This window comes from Macrotis lagotis, chromosome 1 (genome assembly GCF_037893015.1).
Source record: "Macrotis lagotis isolate mMagLag1 chromosome 1, bilby.v1.9.chrom.fasta, whole genome shotgun sequence".
Lineage (NCBI taxonomy): Eukaryota > Metazoa > Chordata > Mammalia > Peramelemorphia > Peramelidae > Macrotis > Macrotis lagotis.
Genome location: NC_133658.1, coordinates 92,469,670 through 92,488,700, shown reverse-complemented (window position 1 = coordinate 92,488,700; position 19,031 = coordinate 92,469,670). Strand labels below are relative to the sequence as shown.

The window sequence follows — 19,031 nt, the reverse complement described above, 5'->3', positions numbered from 1 at the left end:
AATAAATGTTATAGAAATATTTAAGACACTAGAAATATGTGAACCCCAAACTATTTAGGGAAGGCTTCCTGGGAGGAGTGGGACTTGAGTTGGACTTTGAAGGTTGAATAGTATTTAGAAAAGTAGAATAGAGTAGGAGGAAGGAAATCCTCAGGCAGGAAAACACTATGAATAAAGGATAAAGATATAGATGGGAACAAAGTATGTTTATGAGCAGAGTTGGTCTCGATGTATAGAACAATGGAGGTGACCCCCTCATGTAATATGATTTCAGAACGATCCCCTATCTTCTGACTAATACTTCCTCAACTTGCTCAGTGATGATTATAATTTCCTTAAAACATCAAAATTGTTTCATTTCACCATAAGAAGTGTGTTTCAAAAAAGCTAATAAATGCCTTTGGGAGAAATGATATGACATTATGGAGTGTCAAGAGCAAAAGATTGAAAAGGACTTGAATTCTAGTTCTAAACTCTGCCAGTAACTAGTGACGTGTGATCTAGGGACAAATTATAACTTCTGGTGATTCTGTGACTAAAATCCACATTAAAATTTAAATTACAAATATCAGAACTTTTTCCAAAAGCACATTTGGTGGAGGGAGGACATTTGCTATCTGAAGAAACATCAAGAAGAGGGAGAAATGGTACAGAAAGGGGAAACTTGAGATGGGGAAAACAATCTTAGTCTATTTCACAATTTTCTGCCAACTGCCAACTCTTTATGGGGGAACAGCAAAGAAACCAATTTGACTGTAGTAAAATAATGGAAGATTAAGACTAGATAGGACTCTGAAATTCTAAGAATATAAATATAAGAAGGCACTATGTCGATCAAGAGAGTAACATGATGAAACTATCCTGAAGAAAAATTTAAACAGGTAAGATACACACACACACACACAACACATGTATATGTATTGGAAGGGGAAAGTTAGAGTCAGGGAGACTGGTCTGGAAAACTCACATTTTATTACATGTAGACAGATGAGGCAATCAGGAAAGAAAAATGTTATTTTTAACTTCAAATGAACAACAATATAATAACTCAATCATAATATCTTTCAAGTCTCTTTTATATCTAAAATTCAGTGTGATTTTTTTTTTAACTTTTAGCAAGGCAATGGGGTTAAAAGTGGCTTGCCCAAGGCCACACAGCTAGGTAATTATTAAATGTCTGAGACCGGATTTGAACTTAGGTACTCCTGACTCCAGGGCTGGTGCTCTATCCACTGCACCACCTAGCTGCCCCCAAAATTCAGTGTGATTCTAAAATAAAAATACACCGTTTTTAGAATGAAGCTCAATTGTTCACTTTAATTTCTAAGTCTTAAAAAGCAATGAAAAATAAAAAAAAGCTCAGCTTTATAATATTAAAATTGTTGAGAAGAACCGTTCTAACCTTGGAATAATTAAAAATGTATTTCAGTGATTTGTAAGTTATATACTCAAATGCACAGCATCACAGCAAGTTGAAGGTGAAGGGATCCAGAGGACATCTTAGTTAGTTACTTAACCTCTACTTAAAGACTGGGCAGCCAGGTGGATAGAGCATTGGCTTTGCAGCCAGGAGGGTGGGAGTTCAAATCCAGCCTCAGAAAATTGTTTCTTACTAGTTGTGTGACCTTGGGCAAATCGCTTAACCCCTGATTGCCTGGCATACAGGGCCCTCTCCAGTTGTCCTGATTCAGATCCAACCACTGGACCTAGATGGATCTGGAGGAGAAAGTGACGCTGGTGACTTAGTACAGCAGCCCCTCACTCAAATCTATTTCATGTGTATGTCATGGCATTACCTTCCCTGAAGTTGTGATCTTATATAAAGACCTCAAGGTAGCTGGGCCTAACTATCTACCTGGATAGCCCATCTCACTTTTAGACAGTTTTAATTGTTAAGTTGCCTTTCCCTAGCTTCTATTTATTGTTGTTGCCAATTCTGCCTGCTGATCAAGTTTAATCATTCTTTTATAGACATACTTTCAGAAACTGTGATACAGTCATCTTGGACTGGTTAAACTTCTCTTATCCAGGTTTTAACTCATTTCTTTAACTCAGGGGCAGGGAACCACTTGCCTGAGGCTGCCAAAGCAACCACAAACGAGACTTGAAATTCAATAAACTCAGCAGCTTTATAGGGGTAAATTAATTACATGTTTGTCCAAATATAGTCCATGAATACCTGAAAAAAAGCTATCTACAACTGACGCCTCTTCTTTCAATCATTTATCAGTCTTTTACATATGTCTGTCTTCTGACTGCATCACTCAATCAAAACTGCTTTCTCCAAAGTTACCAATGATTTCTTAATCTATAAACCTGATTGTTTTTCTTCAATCTCGATTCTTTTTTTTGACATGGACCTTTCTCCCTAGATTTTCTCTCTTCTCTGGTTTTCAACAACCACTTATTGTGAATAGAAGAAAGGAAAAATGTAGTCTTGGGACTCAAGTTCTGGTGGGGAAGATGAGAGGTGAATAACAAGAGAGGTATATATAGATAAAAACAGAGTAAAAGGAAGTTAATCTCAAGAGAAAGTTCTTGTAAGAACTATTAATCAATTTGCTCAAGGTCATAGAACCAGTAAGTTTAGAAGCCAGTGGTATTTCAACTATCTAGTCAGATTAGAAACATTAATTTGAAGAAAAGGTCTTTTTTTTTGCCCTTGGTCATTTATTATTCAGTCAATAAAAATTTATTAAGTGTCACTTTGCCAAGCACTGTGCATAGTGCTGGGGATACACAGATAGACCAATGACAATCTCTGTTCTCAAGGAAATTTATGTAGAGAAGCAGAATTCAGCTTGATGGAAGGGAAAACTTTTTACTAGTTAGTGCTATCCAAAACTGGGATGAGTTTTCTAAGAGGAAGATTTCTTCTTTCAAAGGATCTTTAAATAAAGATTGAATGATCCTGTTGAGAATGCTGTGGAGGGGAGTTCTTGTTTAGGTATGGGTAGAATGGGATGACCTATGAATTCCCCCTAAATTTTGAAATTCTGGGATAATGTAAAAGTACAAATGACTTTTGTCAAAAAGCAAAAACTTATTGATACCAAAAAATCTAAAAAAGGAGAAAAGTATATAAACTAAGTTTGGTTATATAAAAGTACTAAAGTTTTTATATCAACTGTTTATGGGTTGTGGGATAGGTAGGCAGGAGATGTGTTTGGAGAAGGTTCTCTCCAGTTCTGAAATTCTCATTTTATTTTGAAGCAAAATAACATTTAGGAGAATCATTACATATCTAATTTTCTGTATACTCAATTTGATTGAAAGATTAAATTTTATTCAATATATACTTTAGAATATATAAACAACATACACTGAAAGACTAATCTTATAGTTTTACAATGTGATCATCTGATCATAATTTAAAAACTAAAACGGAATACTTTAAAGGTCTTGGGCTGGCTGTTTTAGTTATGTTTTACTTTCCTTCCTTTTTTTCCCTCCCCATACCTTTGTTTTGGTTGTCACCTTGACTAGAGAGACTATGCGTGGAGGATTAACCCTTTGATCTCCACAATTCCCATTGCAGGCTTCCCAAAGTCCGGACTGGTGAGTGCCTCCCTATATCAAATTACCTGTTCTAGCTAGATTTTGCCTTATTTCCTGCCATCTTCTTACTGCCACTGTATCCTCTCCTGTTTTCCAGTTTTGGAAATAATACAGTCAAATCAATACACTTATTGCTACCAGGAGATTGTATTTATCTACTCTCCTATGACTCCAACCATCTTCTCTGTAACTTTTCCAATAAAACATTTCCTCCAAGGTACCATTCTTCTGTTGTTTGTTCCCCAACAACAGGACAGGAAAAGTCTTATGAGATCTAGTCAATAGAGCAGCTTAGGTAGCTTGCTAGAACCCTTGAATTCTTTGAATTCTTGAAAAACAAACAACTCTCCTGAATTGAATAAAAAACAGACTTTCCAAATTCTACAAAAAGATCTGATGTGAGTATAAGGACATGTGTTACTTTAAACTGAAGTCCTACCAAAACCTACCCCTGATAAACAGCTGCAGCATATGTAGGAGAATAAATTCTTTCAAGATATTACTCCAAGAAGCTTTATTCTAAGAAGTCCTTTGTTTCAGAACTACTCGCAAAAAAGCTAGGTGGTGCAATGGCTAGGGTTGGGCCTGGAGTCAGAAAGTTCAATCTGGCTTCAGACACTTACTAAAGCTGAGTGACCCTGGCCAAGTCAGTTAACTCCAATTGCCTTGCCAAAACAAGCAAAGCAATAAAACTTCCAAAAGACCCAAAATCCAACAGGATTCCCAGAGTACATCAATGTGCCATACTACTTTGGATAGGGAAACATTTCTCTAACCACATAAAACTTCTCCAGATCAAAATGAAGGCTTTTAGAAAACATTTTAGTAAAGAGATAAAGCATCCCCCCCCCATCCCAGGCTACACAGTTCACAAAGATCCTACCTGCCTGAATGTGTTCCTATGGCCACCACGGTGCCACTTGGATGGAAGTCTGCACAGTGTCCTGGTTCCTAGAAGAAAGATGCACACAGCTGCTGTGGATTTCACCAGTAAAGTCTCCACATATATATGGAAATAGTGGCAGTAAAATACTTGAGTATGGGTTAGGAAGTCTCACACTTTATCACAGTCATGGGAGACAAAGGATAGAGATGAAATGGAAAAGAATGCCAAAATGGGTAGGGGCAGAAAGGGAAAATTTGAGCCAAAAGGACTTGGGAAAACAGGACTTTGGATCAGTGGCAGGTGGAGTACAGAGGGTATACAAACAGCATGCAAGTTTTTGAGTAAATTACAGAGGCGCTAGGGTCTCAATATCTTAACAAGACTGATATAAACACTGCATTGCCATTTTTTACTACCTACAATGAGGATTAAGAGTTCTTTAATTCACTTCTTTAAAGTAGATTATTATTATATACTTGAATCTTCCCTTACATCCTCCTCCCCTCAACCCTTCTCCAAAGTCTTGAATTCTCAGGTTTTTCTCTATAATGCTTTGGAATCTTTTCCTGAAGGGCTTATAATGCTAGGAACGAATGCTGGCTCACTCACATCCAAAAGTCTGGTCCACTCCAGCCTGTGCTCCACTGAGTTCCACATGCACACTTGCCTGTCCTGAGCACAGGTTAATAGTAAGTCTTTGAAGGGATGTGTAGCAAGACCCCAAAGTTCATCCGTGTGACCCTGCAAATGAAATGCAATCAAGGGTCTGAAATCATGGTAAAAAGAAGAATAGGAGGAAATGGCACATCCCAGCCACCCCTGCATTGCTCCAACAACTGAAGGACACCAGAGCAAGAAGCAATTGGGAAGTGAAACCAAAGGAAAACCTATTTTGAGTCATCTTTTCAATCTTACATCACAAGTTCTACCTACAGACAAGTGACTACTAGGGAAGGAACTGTACAACAGGGGGAGGACTGGGATATGGACTCATACTCCAGAGAACAGATTTTAGACTTCAGTGCCCTGCTTGGGGCTCTGAGGCAAGCATCAGAGACTAAGCCCTTTGAATAGGCAGGCAGCAACACTGGGTTGGTAGGCAGCAGCAACAGTGGGTAGCTCAGACTGTATTGATGGGACAATTGACAAATAACAATAAAAGACAAAAAACTATATTGTGAGGCCAAAGATCAATAAAGCACAAACCTAGAAGAAGAGAATAAGTTTAGAACACCTAAAGAGCAAAGTCTCAAAGAAAAACACAGATTGTCTGATCAGATCAATCAAAATTCCTAGAAGAAACGATAAAAATGTTAAAAAGTAAATTTGCAAATGAAGGGGAAAGCTCAGAAGCACTGGTCCTGGAGTCAGGAGGATCTAAGTTCAAATCTCCTCTCAGACACTTAGTAGCTGTCTGACACTGGGCAAGCCACTTAACTCTGATTGCCTTCTTTGGCCCTGCTAAAAAAAGGTATATTCTGAGAATAAAAGAGGAAAGAATCAAAAAAACAAATGAGAACTATGGAAGAAAAAGCTTGGCATAAGAGGTGAGGTATGAAATCCTTACACCAAGTAACAAATCCCCTAAAAATTAAAACAGAAGGTATTTATTATTCAATAACAACAAATTATAATAGTAAAAAAATTAAAAAAATGTAGAGATTTTATATAAGAAACAAATAACTTGGAAATGAAATCAATGAGAGAAAATTTAAGAATCACTGAATTACCTGGAAGTCAAGATATGTATATATATGTATATGTATATGTATATGTATATGTATATGTATATGTATATGTATATATGTATGAAAGGAACATATATAAATTTAAGAAAATTGTTCAGATCTTTTACAATCAGAGGGCAAAGAATTGGATAGTTACTGAAACAGAGGACTTCTAAGCATTCCTGATGAAAAGGACAAAACTGCATAAAAACAAAAGTTTAAATATTAGAACAAAAGCTTTATAAGGACTAAGTGTTCACAAGCATCTCCTAAAATGTTTGTTATTGGGAGTCATACAGGATGATAAATAAGGTAAAGGGTCTAAGAGTGATTTTTGTTGTTTTGATGATCTTAAGGAAGGAATGAAAATGGAATAAAGTAGACAATAGGACATAAAAGGGAAAAATGAGGATGGAACGTATCTCACAAAATAGGGATGGGAAAGGACAGGTCTCACTTGAATCTCATTTTCATTTGAACTATTCAAAGGACATATCCATATATCTATATATCACATATACAGACCATGACATAGAAATATATTCAACTCAATAGAGAAAACAGGAAGAAATGAGAGTTTCTTAAGTAAGTGGGAGGATAGACATAGGAAATATTTAGTCATAAGCAAAACAAACCCTAAGTTTATAGGATTGCAGAGGACTGTAGGGAGGTTTCTTTTCTTTTCTTTTTTTGCAAGGCAAATGGGGTTAAGTGGCTTGCCCAAGGCCACACAGCTAGGTAATTATTAAGTGTCTGAGACCGGATTTGAACCTAGGTACTCCTGACTCCAAGGCCGGTGCTTTATCCACTGGACCACCTAGCCGCCCCTATAGGGAGGTTTCAAAGAAAAATAAGGTTTAAAAGCTGTGATTGGGGTTTGGTTGAGGGGCAAAGAAGAGAGGGACAGGTCCTTGGAAGCTATTTTCATCAAGCAAAGAAGCTTGGTGCTGAGTATAGGCTTGATCTACAGCCCTCTTCTATATAAAGAAGGAGAAAGAAAAGAAGAAAAAAGTAAAGGCGATTAGGATGGAAAGAAATACTTAAAATGAAAAACTTCTGCCCCAAAAGTCAGTGCATGTAAAGATTAAAAGGGAAAAAGAAAAAAAAATTTTTGCAGTGAGTTTGTCTGATAAAGGGGTCAATTCCAAGAAATAGAAGAAACTGATTAAAAATTATAAGAATAAGATATGTTTCTTCCTTAAGGAAATATGATTTCTCTCATCACATTCAACTTAGATCAATGCATACCATGGAAACAAAGTAAAGACTAACAAACTGCCTTCTGTGGGAAGTGGGGAGAGGGAAGCAAGAATGGGGGAAAAATTGTAAAACTCAAAATAAATAAAATCTTTCTTAAAAGAAAAATTATAAGAATAAGAACTGTTCCCCAATCGGTAGTCAAAGGAGAACAGGCAGTTTTCAAAGAAAGAAATCTTAATCTATTACTAGAAAAAATGCTCCTAATTACTAATAGAAAAATACAAATTAGCTATGCCCAAAATGTAACTAAACTTTGTATATGTTCTGATGCAGCAACCAGTACTTGTCCTCTACTCTAAGAAAATTTAAGATGAATACACACACACACACACACACACACACACACACACACACACACAAACATTTACAACAGTTCTTTTTGTGGTGGCAAAGACCTGGGATTGGCTAAATGAATTATCATATATGCTTTTAGAAAATGAGAGATAATTACAGAGTTATCAGAATTAATTAGATTAATATAGAGCAAACAGAACAATTTATGACATCAACACTGTAAAAATTAACAGCTTTAAAAGACTTAAAAAACTGACCAACACAATGATAAATCATAACTGCAGAAGACCAGTGAGGAAGAATGCTACCTACTTCTTGAGAAGTGATGAACTCATATGCAGAATGTAAAATATGTACAATTTTGGATATGGACATACCTAATACAAGAATTTTCTTTTGCTTGATTTTATTTATTATAAGGGTTTTGTTTTTCTTTTGGGGGGAGGGGAGAAGAATGGAGAGAAGTGTGTGGAAAAAATAAGGACTCGAAAATTGGCAAAATTTTTTATTAAAGAAACTACAAATGTTGGGGGGGGGGGGGAATCTCCCTGAGAATTTTTATTTAATGCTCATTAAAAAAAATACAGCTTACCTGTACTTCTATTTGAAAACCATCATTAAATGTTCCCCGTAGAATAAAATTTCTTGATGTACCAACTAAAAATTGATCTTCCTTTCCTTCTGCAACTGCTCGGATTGCTCCGTACTGTTCAGGAACCTAAAAAATAAGTTTCTGTGAAGTCGTTTTGTACATTTTGATACATAGTAATAGCTGTCTTTGAAGGCTACATATACAGTACACAATTATAATTTACTTTTTTTTTGTGGAAGGGCATTAACTATTTATCAACAAAAAAGTGGCATGGTGTGTCAGGAAACTGCTTCAACTAGAGCCATAAGAAGCCTGTATTCAAACACTGTCTTGAACACTTTCTAGCCAGGTAGCCTTGGACTAGACTCTTCATTTGTCCAGTGTTCAGCTTCTATATCTCTCAGTATGAATAAGAATATATCTAATATCTAACTCACTTAAACAGTCACAGAGATGAAGTGAAAGGACTCTAAACCTAAATAAGTATTACAATTAAGAAGGGTCTGATATACTAAACGTTATAATTAAACAATTTACAGTTGATCCAAACATGATTCCAATGGTATGAAAACAGATGTCATTGAAGAACAGAATGTAAAACTTACTCTAGGATCAAGGACAAAAGTTCAAGGGTGTTCTTTTGGCTATAAAGGAAAAGCACCTTTCTTTGGAAAGGTAAATATTAGAGGAAATGGAATAGCTTTATTGGTCCAAAGCTGTGATAACGTAACTGTTAACCAATTTCTATCTATCTGGGAAACAATTCCCAGGAGACTGCCAGGGCTCAACTTTTCATGCAATTTCTTATTTCAAAAAATCACCCACCTGGAGAAAAATGAAATTTAATAAAACATATTTTTAAAAATACTATAATAGAGGCATGTGTCAGGCATTAAGTATGTAAAGATTTAAAAAACTATGGGCTTTTGCTTTTATGGGTCTTCTAATTTATCAGAGAGTATGACGTGAACATAAATAGGAAGAAAATTAATCTTAAAGGAGAAATCAATTTTAGCTTTAAGGGGAAGAAGCCAGGAGGTCTCAAGAAGGTGGCAGAAATTGAGCTAAAGTTTGGAGAAAGAAAAAGATTTTAAAATATGGAGGATCTGCACTCCAGGTAGAGGGGTGGGAGAGAACAGGAATCAAACCAATACATGGAACCAAGTGAATAAATTAGTTAATTGATACTTTGTTGAAGTGAAAAAGTTATCTCAATGTCTTTCCTTTCATGGTCCCTTAAATTAAAAAAAAATGAATCCTATTAAAAGCAACTTTAGATTCTTTAGACATTACTAAAAAAGTGTAGTTTTTTTAAAGTAAAATTTCTTCGACTTTGAAAATGTATTAAGTCTTTTTTTTTTGGATGAGATAATACTGCATTTATAGGTACCAAGCAGCCAGGTGATGCAGGGGTTAAGTTCCTAGGCTTGGATTCAGAAAGATCTGAGTTCAAAACCAGCCTCAGATAGAAATTTTGTGATCTTGGGCAAGTCACTAAGGCTCTTTTGCCTCATTTTCCTCATCTTCCTCATCTGTAAAATGGGGATAATAATTGCTTACATCTGTCAGGGTTGTGAGGATCAAACGAGATGAACATCCAATGCACAGTGCCAGCACATAGTAGGCACTAAATAAATATTTACTGACTCTCATTCTCACTAAGGAGATCCTGGGGTATTCTGGAGCTTGATGTAGTCCTTATACTGTCATCTATAGATAGGCAAATCTAGGGAACCTCACTATACTAGGGGTGTCCAATCTTTTAGATCTTCTGGGTCACATTGCCCAACAAAAATGTGTCAAATGTCACTTTAATATTCATTTATCACTACAGTGTAACCTATATAATCAGCGAGTATAATGATAAAATGTAATACTATACTAAAGTATAATAAAAAAAGAGTGTAATAAAACATTTACTTTTTAAACAAAAAAATAAGAACATGTCATTTTTAACATGAAACCTGAACCTTCTTTTTCAATACTAGTGCATCTCTATCAGATCTGATAGAGGTTGTAGTGATGTGAAGAATATTTTCAAGATCCTCATCATCTGAAATTTTTGTTCTATTTTTACTTTTTGTATGCTTCATATAGGAGAAAAGTTGCTCACAAATATAAGTTCTTCCTAAAAGAGATGTCATGAACAGAGAATGTTTGTGGAATACTAGCTATTTTCCTTTAGGTAGGCATAACTTGTCAAAGTCCAATAAAGACACTTGAATACCTTTTTCTTTTAAGTTGCAAATGGACAGCTAGGTAGTGCAGAGGATAGAGCACTGGCTTTGAAGTCAGGAGGATAGGTGTTCTAATCCAGTCTCAGACAACTAACACTAATTAGCTGAGTGACCTTGGGCAAGTCACTTAATCCTGATTGCCTGGCATCCATCCAGAGCCATCTCCAGTTGTCAGATGTTTGCTTAATAAAAATGTTGCACTTATTTTAGAGGTTGCACTTATTAAATAATTTTGCATGATTTTAACAGATGTGTGGGGAATAACTTCAAGGGAAGCCTTTAGAGCTAAATTTTACTTTACACAGTAAAATGCTTTTTTTGGGGAAGGAGCAATTGATGAATAGTAAACACAAAGGGAGCTTGTATTCTCTTCAAATCTCTGATGGCTAACTGACTGACTGGATAGATGGTTTGCTGTAGTAAACAATTTGGAAAAGCCTGCTTGTTTCCTCCTCAAATTCTCATGGAGATCAGAATATGAAAAAATATCCGATATTAGAGTTCTTGATTAATATTTCAGGTCAATTAGAGCTTTCTGGATTTAAAAGCAAAGCTCCCTTGAGAAATGGGATTCTAGTATCTCTTTTATTCTCTTGTACTCTGCACTCTATAGTCAATCTAGCTCATAATTAGAGATACTCCCAGATCTGAAGAAACTATTAAATCAAACTCCCTTAAATTAGTTGAGTAATAGTAGCTTACATGTAAATAAAAAAACTTTTCTCCCAACAATGAATTAGCGAGTATGATTATTATATCATCTATTTTGTGGAATAGGAATCTGGAGTTCAGAGAAGCTGTAGTGCTCTGCCCAAAGGCACCTAAAGTCATTGGCTAAACTGAGGCACAGATTCACATCTGACTACAATCCAGGGCTCTGCTTATTACATTACAATGCTTCAAGACCTGAGAGATTAAGAAAATCAGTTTAAAATTTTGACCCTAAACTATACTACTTTAAAAAATAATTTTGGCATCTGATATTAAATGCTTATTGACAGATGGATGTACAGAACAAATCTTCTGTGCAATACCATTCATTTTTTTTAGGGTTTTTTTTTTGCAAGGCAAATGGGGTTAAGTGGCTTGCCCAAGGCCACACAGCTAGGTAATTATTAAGTGTCTGAGACCAGATTTGAACCCAGGTACTCCTGACTCCAGGGCCGGTGCTTTATCCACTGTGCCACCTAGCCGCCCCAATATCATTCATTTTTAAAAACAAAAAACTTTCCTATTTGCTAATATCCCTGTTCTAAGAAAGGGAATTTTAAATGATCAAATAGTTACTTCGACATGTACTTACTTTCTTTACTATTTGGCAAGACAGTGGGATTAAGTGACTTGCCCAAGGCCACACACACCTAGAGTATTAAGTGTCTCAGGTCGGGTTTGAACTCAGGTCCTCCTCACTCCAGGGCTGATGCTCTATCCACTGGGTTACCTAGCTGCCTCTTGACAAGTACTTTCCATGTTAAGAGTGAGTGAAAAAGAAAAAAAAGGAAGGAAGGAATGGAGAGAAAACATGGAAGGCAAGCTAAATGTCAAAAATGTGCAAGTACTAATCTTTAACTATGTTTTATTGTTAAGTTATCTCAGTTGTATTTGACTCTCTGTGACTCCATACAGTGTTTTTTTTGGGTAAAGATATTGGAGTGTTTGGCCATTTTCTTTTCCAGCTCATTTTACAGATGAGGAAACTGACAGGGTGAAGCCCAGAGTCACTGCTACTAAGTGTCCAAGGTCAAATCTGAACTGGGTGTTCTGTGCACTATGGAACTACCTAGCAGCCCCATCTTTACCTGTCACAGACTATTTTAGAGTTTGAGAAGGGACTAATATTTTGTATTAAGAATCAAAGTCTCCATCTTACCTCTATTTCTCTTTCAGGGCTTAGATCATGATCCCACAAAATTACTTTTCTGTCTTTTCCTCCTCCAGTTAGTAGCATTCCATTCCTCATCTGACAAAACGTGAAAACACTGCCATCATGAGCTTTGATTTGTTTGGTTATTTGATACACACCTAAGATCAGGAGGAAAAAATAACATTGGTTATTCTATTTTCATCCAAGTCTTTAGAATTACAGAGCAAAATTAGAAATTGAAACATACAGAATAAATCAGAAAACCAAAATTATAGAAGATACTAAAAATATATTCTAAATTTATTTTAAAAAAGAAACCTGAGTATTAAGATTAATAAGTGCTAAATACCTAAAAATAGTTGAGTGTATTTAATCTTGCTTTCTATTTCAACTTGTTTTAAAAACTGTTTGTCACCTTAATAACTTCCCTCCTTTAAGCTTCGAGGGGTAAACTTTCATTTTTGTTTTGTGTAGAACAAGGCTTCAAAGTACTTCCCTGCTGTTTCAAACTGTGTGGGTAACCTCTCTCCTACTACTTCTAACTCCTTTTAATGTGGTGCTGTCTCCTGTTAGAATAGAAGCTTCTTATGGGCAAGGGCTATCTTGTTCCTTTTTATTTGTATTCTCAGCACTTAGCACATATCTGAACAAGATAAGCTTCTATTACTTGATCATTGATTTATGAATTCTTTCACTTAAATTAATGAGATAAATTAACTCCTGATAATTTGTTAATATGTGTCAATAATAAGGAGCAAAGTGAGATTTGGGAGAAAGCAATGAAAGTTCAATCCCAAGGTCCTGATAGATAGCTCCTAGGAAGAGAGTGATTTTTGGGTTTAATCTCTACAATGAGTAATCCTGAACAATAGTTTTAATGGTCTCTTATATACTTACTTTTAAAAATCAAATATTAAAATTATGGATTGTTTATATTGCAAAAGATAATGAATTTTTGTAAAAAAGCACATACTAAAGCATGTCCTATCTGAGAAGCTCTCTGCTAAGCCCACCCTGATCTTGAGGAGCTCCTCTTCTAATGGGGAAGACAACTCAAAGGGAAGGCTTCTGTTGAAAAGAAGAAAAGCCTCAAGGTACTCAGGCTGCTAGATTGAAGCTGAAGGTGCTACTTCTATTTTAAAGGCATTCCCACCAATAACAAATCATTTGTTATTGATGCTGAAGTTTCCAATATGATGAAGAAGCCCCTTGGCTTTTTCAATATGGTGAAGAAGACTCCACAGCCCTACTATTGCTGCCAAGAAACAGTCACCTGGGGAGGCTAGGTGGCGCAGTGGATAGAGCACTGGCCCTGGAGTCAGGAGTACCTGAGTTCAAATTCAGCCTCAGACACTTAATAATTACCTAGCCGTGTGGCCTTGGGCAAACTACTTAACCCCATTGCCTTGAAAAATCTAAAAAAAAAAAACCAAACAAAAAGAAGTCACCCTTCATTATATGTTCAAAATCCTAATCACTCCCAAATTAGAAATTATTTCACTTTTGAAACCTGACTAGAGAGCTTGAAGGAAGAAAGGAGTGGGAATGATGCTCTACAGATTAGTTCCTCTCCCTTCCTCACTGTCAGGGACAGCAGGACCTAAGTTCCAATGTGGTCTCAGACAAGTATCAGCAGTGTCACTCTAGCCAAGTCACCTAATCCTGATTTTTTTTTTAACCAGAGGAGAAAACAAAGTCTTTCAGACTTGAAGTTACAGGGAAGCTAGATATTAGCTACTTAATTTCCATTTCTCAAAATTAGAAAATAATTTTGAGCAAAGATATCCCAAAACAAAACAAAAAGCCCTCAAAACTATTTGTAATCTTTGGTATTTGTGCCATGGTTTCTCCACTCTGCCACACACTGTGCCAATCTAGTGGAGTGTTAAGTATACAGCAGATGCTCAATAAAAGTTTAACTAGCCAAAGGTCACACTGCTAGAAAATATCAAGTATCTGAGGCTGCATTTGAACTTAGGGTCTCCTGACTCCAGGCCTGGTACTCTGTCCACTGTGTTATTGAGTTGCCTCATTGACAGATGCTATCTATAAAAGTAATCACACAATCGAATTTTTTGTGTGTGCAGTAGACAAACAGTAAACCCAATAGGACTTTAAAATAGCAAGGCTTTCCCAAAAGCAAATGGAAATCTATTTTTGTCACTGTTTTTTGTTATACTTCTTATAATTTCCTCAGCTGATTTTTTTTACAATAGAAATTGTTCCTTTTTTACAAACAGGGAGAGATACTACAGAGCAGTTTGTAGCTGGTTTGCAAGAGCTAGGGTAAGAACAAGTTTTCTGATTCCAAGACTAATTAGCTCTTAATATTACAAAGCTCAGATATATATCTGAATGAAATATAGGATTTAAGCCTAAGAAAGCACTAGAGAAATTTTTATAATTAGGTTATTAACAAGTAGGATATTGGCTTTCTACTTCTCTAGAAATGCTTTAAAGTTTAAAGGCTGTAAGAAATCTTTTAGGCACACAAATATAATCTTTTTTTTTTTGAGAGGCACTTGTGGTTAAGTGACTTGCCCAGGGTGGTCATACTTATAACTATTCATCTGAGGGCAGACTGGACCTCAGGTTTTCCTTAACTCTTGGGCCAGTGCTCTAGACACTGTGCACCTAGCTGCCTTAGGACTCTTTTTTTTCCTAGGCTAGGTTTAGTTCCAATTCTCACATTAACTAGTCAAGTGATCTAAGGCTAGAATTCATTTCTTTGAGCCTTGTTTTTTTTCTTTCTGTAAAAGGAGTGAGCTACACTGAATGTCCAACTAAAGCAATTTCAATTTCTATGAGTTAATGATTATTGAATACATTTTCTACAGAAAAAACAGGAGAGAAGATCCTGCCAATCAGTTGAAAAATTTTGGGGACTGCTTAACAATATCCTCAAAATTTAGCTCTAAATACAACTGTTTCTTTGTCTAATTTACAAATACGGTCCAACAAGATAGTACATCTACAATTATTTCATTAGCTATCACTGGACAGGAAGGAAGAGATTTGCCCAAATCCAGAACAGAAAGTGAAATCTAACAAACTGACTTTTAAGAACATTAATCTCAATAGCTGATTTCAGTATATATATGTTTTGTTAATATGTTGTTAATTAATGTTATGTTAATTAAATGATCACAAAACATAAAGGCATCGTTTACCAATTTCCATCAAAATCTTCCTCCTTTTTTTTACAATACAACTACCATACATATTTAAAAAAAAAAATTTTTTTTTTTGCAAGGCAAATGGGGTTAAGTGGCTTGCCCAAGGCCACACAGCTAGGTAATTATTAAGTGTCTGAGACCAGATTTGAACCCAGGTACTCCTGACTCCAAGGCCGGTGCTTTTTCCACTAAGCCACCTAGCCGCCCCTAATAGTATTTACTTTTAAAGCTGATTTACAAATGAGGTTTTTTTTTGGCTAGAGTCAAATATTTTTTTTTTACAAAGCTATATTATTGGCAAGCTAGTTTAATCCAAACATCAAAAGTGATTGCCAAGAAAAATTATCCTAGAATTTAAAGATTACTATACTTTCTGGCTTAACTGCACCAATTTATGGAAGTTAACTGCAATACCCTCTTTTATTTAACTGAATATTTAACTCAAACAAAAGTTTCCATAAAATACAAGCTAATCCTGACTGTCAAACAAAATGTATTTCCAAAACGTCTTTGTAAGGACTACATGGCTGAGAGTATGACTTACATTTCTGCCCCATTTGGCAATCATGCTTAGACATACAGATTTATATTGTTTCCTTAGTCTAACACTTCCCAAATCAATTCATTCCTGGAATATTTTTGAATTTGAACTATATTATAGAATGTGTTAGCGCTGGACTAGAGATACAAAAAAACATAGATTGGGGAAACACTGAATAAAATCAGATAAAGTATGTCTCTTTTCATACTAAAAGTTACATTACATAATGATTTATAACTTAAAACTATTTTTCAACACATTCTCATGAAATTCCTATTCGTGTTGCATATAAATACAAGACTCAACTGAATAGAATAGGTTCAAAGGTGAAGCAGATTTCCTGAAAAATACTGAGGATGTTTAAGATATGAAGTTGGTAGTGTGGATAGAGCATTGAACTTGGAATCAGCAAGACCTAGATTCAAATACAGCCTCATACTGCTGGTTGTGTGACCCTAAGGAAGTCATATAACCTGTTTACCTTGGTTTCTTATGTGCTAAATGGTGATAATTATAGTATTTACCTTCCAGGTGTGAAGATGAGCTATATGGAATGCAAATGATCACAAACCTTAAAACATTTTAATAGAAAACATTATTATTATTATTGTTGTTGTTGTTAGGTTAATTCTGTACCTTACTTGTGATCTAATAGGCTTCTGCTCCAATGATTCTACTCAAACTACTTTTTCAAAAGTCACCAAAGGGACCTCTAATCTCTAAATCTGTCATCCTTTTTGACTCCTTGGCAATATCAGGTATTTTTAAAATGTCTCCTCTGGGATATTCTATCTTACAATGCCATACTCTTAACTCTTCTTTCTGGATGACCTTAATGCTTTGATTTTTGACCAAGGTCTAAGGCCTCCACAGTGCCCACTGGAACAGACTACTCTCCCCTAAGCCATTCTGTAGGGTAGATGACATCCTTCCCAAATCAATTCATTCCTGGAATGTTGAGGGCACTGAGCCATCAGTTGCCCACCTCCTAGAATAGCCTGTCTGCTGAGGGGGCTTTACCAGGTTGTGCATGCTACACACAATCAGCATTTCAATAACTCCAAAAGAAAGTGTGAAAAAGAACAGGCACTGGGCATGCCAACACGAAAGGCAGCAGAGCCATGGGGCTCATGATCCTAAACTTGTAAAACCTGGACAGCCTACCAGCACTGCTCTCATGTGAATTGTCATTGGAAGAGACCGAAGATCAACCGGCAAGATGATATGTTATTTGAATGTCAAATGTACATTTATCTAAAAATAATATTTTATGGAACAGGAAGCTAAGATGGTAGAAAAAAGGCAGGGACTCCCAAATTTTCCTCCTAACATCTTTAAATAATGCCTTAAAATAAATTATACAACAACAAACCCACAAAAGGATAGGGTGAAACAACTGTCCAGTCCTTGACAACTTGGAAGGGCTGCAGGAAAGTCTGTCTCACCGTAGTAAAAAGGGAGCACAGCCAGAGCAGGCAGCATTGCAGCAGGTCAGTTCTGAGTACTCTAGCCTCTGGTGCAGGTGCAAGAGACTAATCTTTCAGCACTGAGACCTGGAGACAGAAGGTGAGTACTCTGGTGTGGAGGTCCATGGTGCAGTAGAGGAACAGCAAGGTCTGGAGACCCCGGCACAGAGGGTCACTGGCCAGGTCTCTGGCCCCTTACAAGAAGCTTGGGACAAGGCCTTCTGTACTCCAGAAGCAGAGCTCAACTTTAAAAGTCAAGAAAAAGGCAACAAACAAGCAAACAAAACCCTTGACCATAGAAAGCTATCTTGTCAACGATGATCAAAAAACAAATGTCAAGAGGACAAGAATATCAAAATGCTGACATGTGAAGCCCAAAACAACAACAACAAAAAAACAACTATATCCTTATAGTTTAAAAATCAAATAGGAAACAAGAAAAATTTGGGGAAAAATAAGTGATGCAAAAAAAAAAAATCCAAAGGTTTGGTAAAGGAAGCACAAAAAATGGAAAAAATGTGCAAAAATTCATTGAAGAAAATAACTCTTTCAAAAGTTGAACTGGAGGGTAGAGCCAAGATGGTGTCATGAAGGCAGCATTTCCCGAGAACTCTAAACACCCCCCCCAACCCCCAAAAAACAAAGGATGGCTGTTGCCAAAATTTAGAGGGGCAGAACCCATAGAAAGACTGAGTGATACATTTTCCCAGTCCAAGATAACTTAGAAGTTCTGCAGTAAGTTCACCAGGACTGGGGGTTGGGAAAAAAAGCTGTAGTGGACGCGACGCAGCCCAGCCCAGCCCAGTCCAGCCCAGTCCAGAGATCAACATCAACAGCCTGAAGGGGCGATGAAAGAACTCTGCTGCACCTGGGTGAGTGTGAAGTGAGGAATACGGCTGCAGCAGCGAGAATCGGGAGAAAGCAGCCTGCACCCCCAGACAGTAAGGGAAGTGTGCAGAGATTTCTCTGCTCTCCCTGGGGTAGGACTCTGCTGTTTACCTACACTCAGATCCAGGTTGCAGTTTGGGTTTCCATGCTAAGATAGCTGGATCCCTCCTTATAGCTCCAGGACAGAGGGGAGTGCTGTCATCATCTACTTATCAAAACACAGGCTAGAGAGCAGAAGACCTTGGAGGAATAAAGGTCCCAGTGGGGTGTCCCCCACAAAAAAACAACCCCAAAGCCTTGGAAGTGTTGTAAATTAGTCCTGGGGTGAGGAAATGAGTAAACAACAGAAAAAGAAGAATCTGACCATAGAGAATTACTTTAGTCCCATGGAAGATCAAAACACATACTCAGATGATGACAAAATCAAAGCTTCTGTATCCAAAACCTCCAAGAGAAAATGGAAACTGGGCTCAGACTATGGATGAGCTCAAAAAAGACTTTGAAAAGCAATTAAGGGAGGTGGAGGAAAAATTGGGAGAAAT

General features: G+C 36.6%; 1 protein-coding gene and 1 long non-coding RNA gene across 5 annotated transcripts in view; one reads left to right on the top strand and one right to left on the bottom strand.

Moving 5' to 3' along the window:
• The window catches only part of LOC141500963 (echinoderm microtubule-associated protein-like 4), a 169,533-nt gene that overhangs the window by 21,741 nt on the left and 128,761 nt on the right, over nt 1-19,031 (bottom strand). For all 4 annotated transcript variants that reach the window (XM_074204587.1, XM_074204595.1, XM_074204577.1 and 1 more), the window contains 4 exons: nt 12,425-12,576; nt 8,318-8,443; nt 5,054-5,185; nt 4,442-4,509 (listed from right to left, as the gene is read on the bottom strand). In XM_074204587.1, the coding sequence (XP_074060688.1) occupies nt 4,442-4,509; nt 5,054-5,185; nt 8,318-8,443; nt 12,425-12,576 (478 nt within the window). The remainder of the gene's footprint in view (nt 1-4,441; nt 4,510-5,053; nt 5,186-8,317; nt 8,444-12,424; nt 12,577-19,031) is intronic.
• LOC141500985 (uncharacterized) overlaps nt 1-19,031 on the top strand; it is a 55,758-nt gene that overhangs the window by 14,205 nt on the left and 22,522 nt on the right. The window lies entirely within an intron of this gene.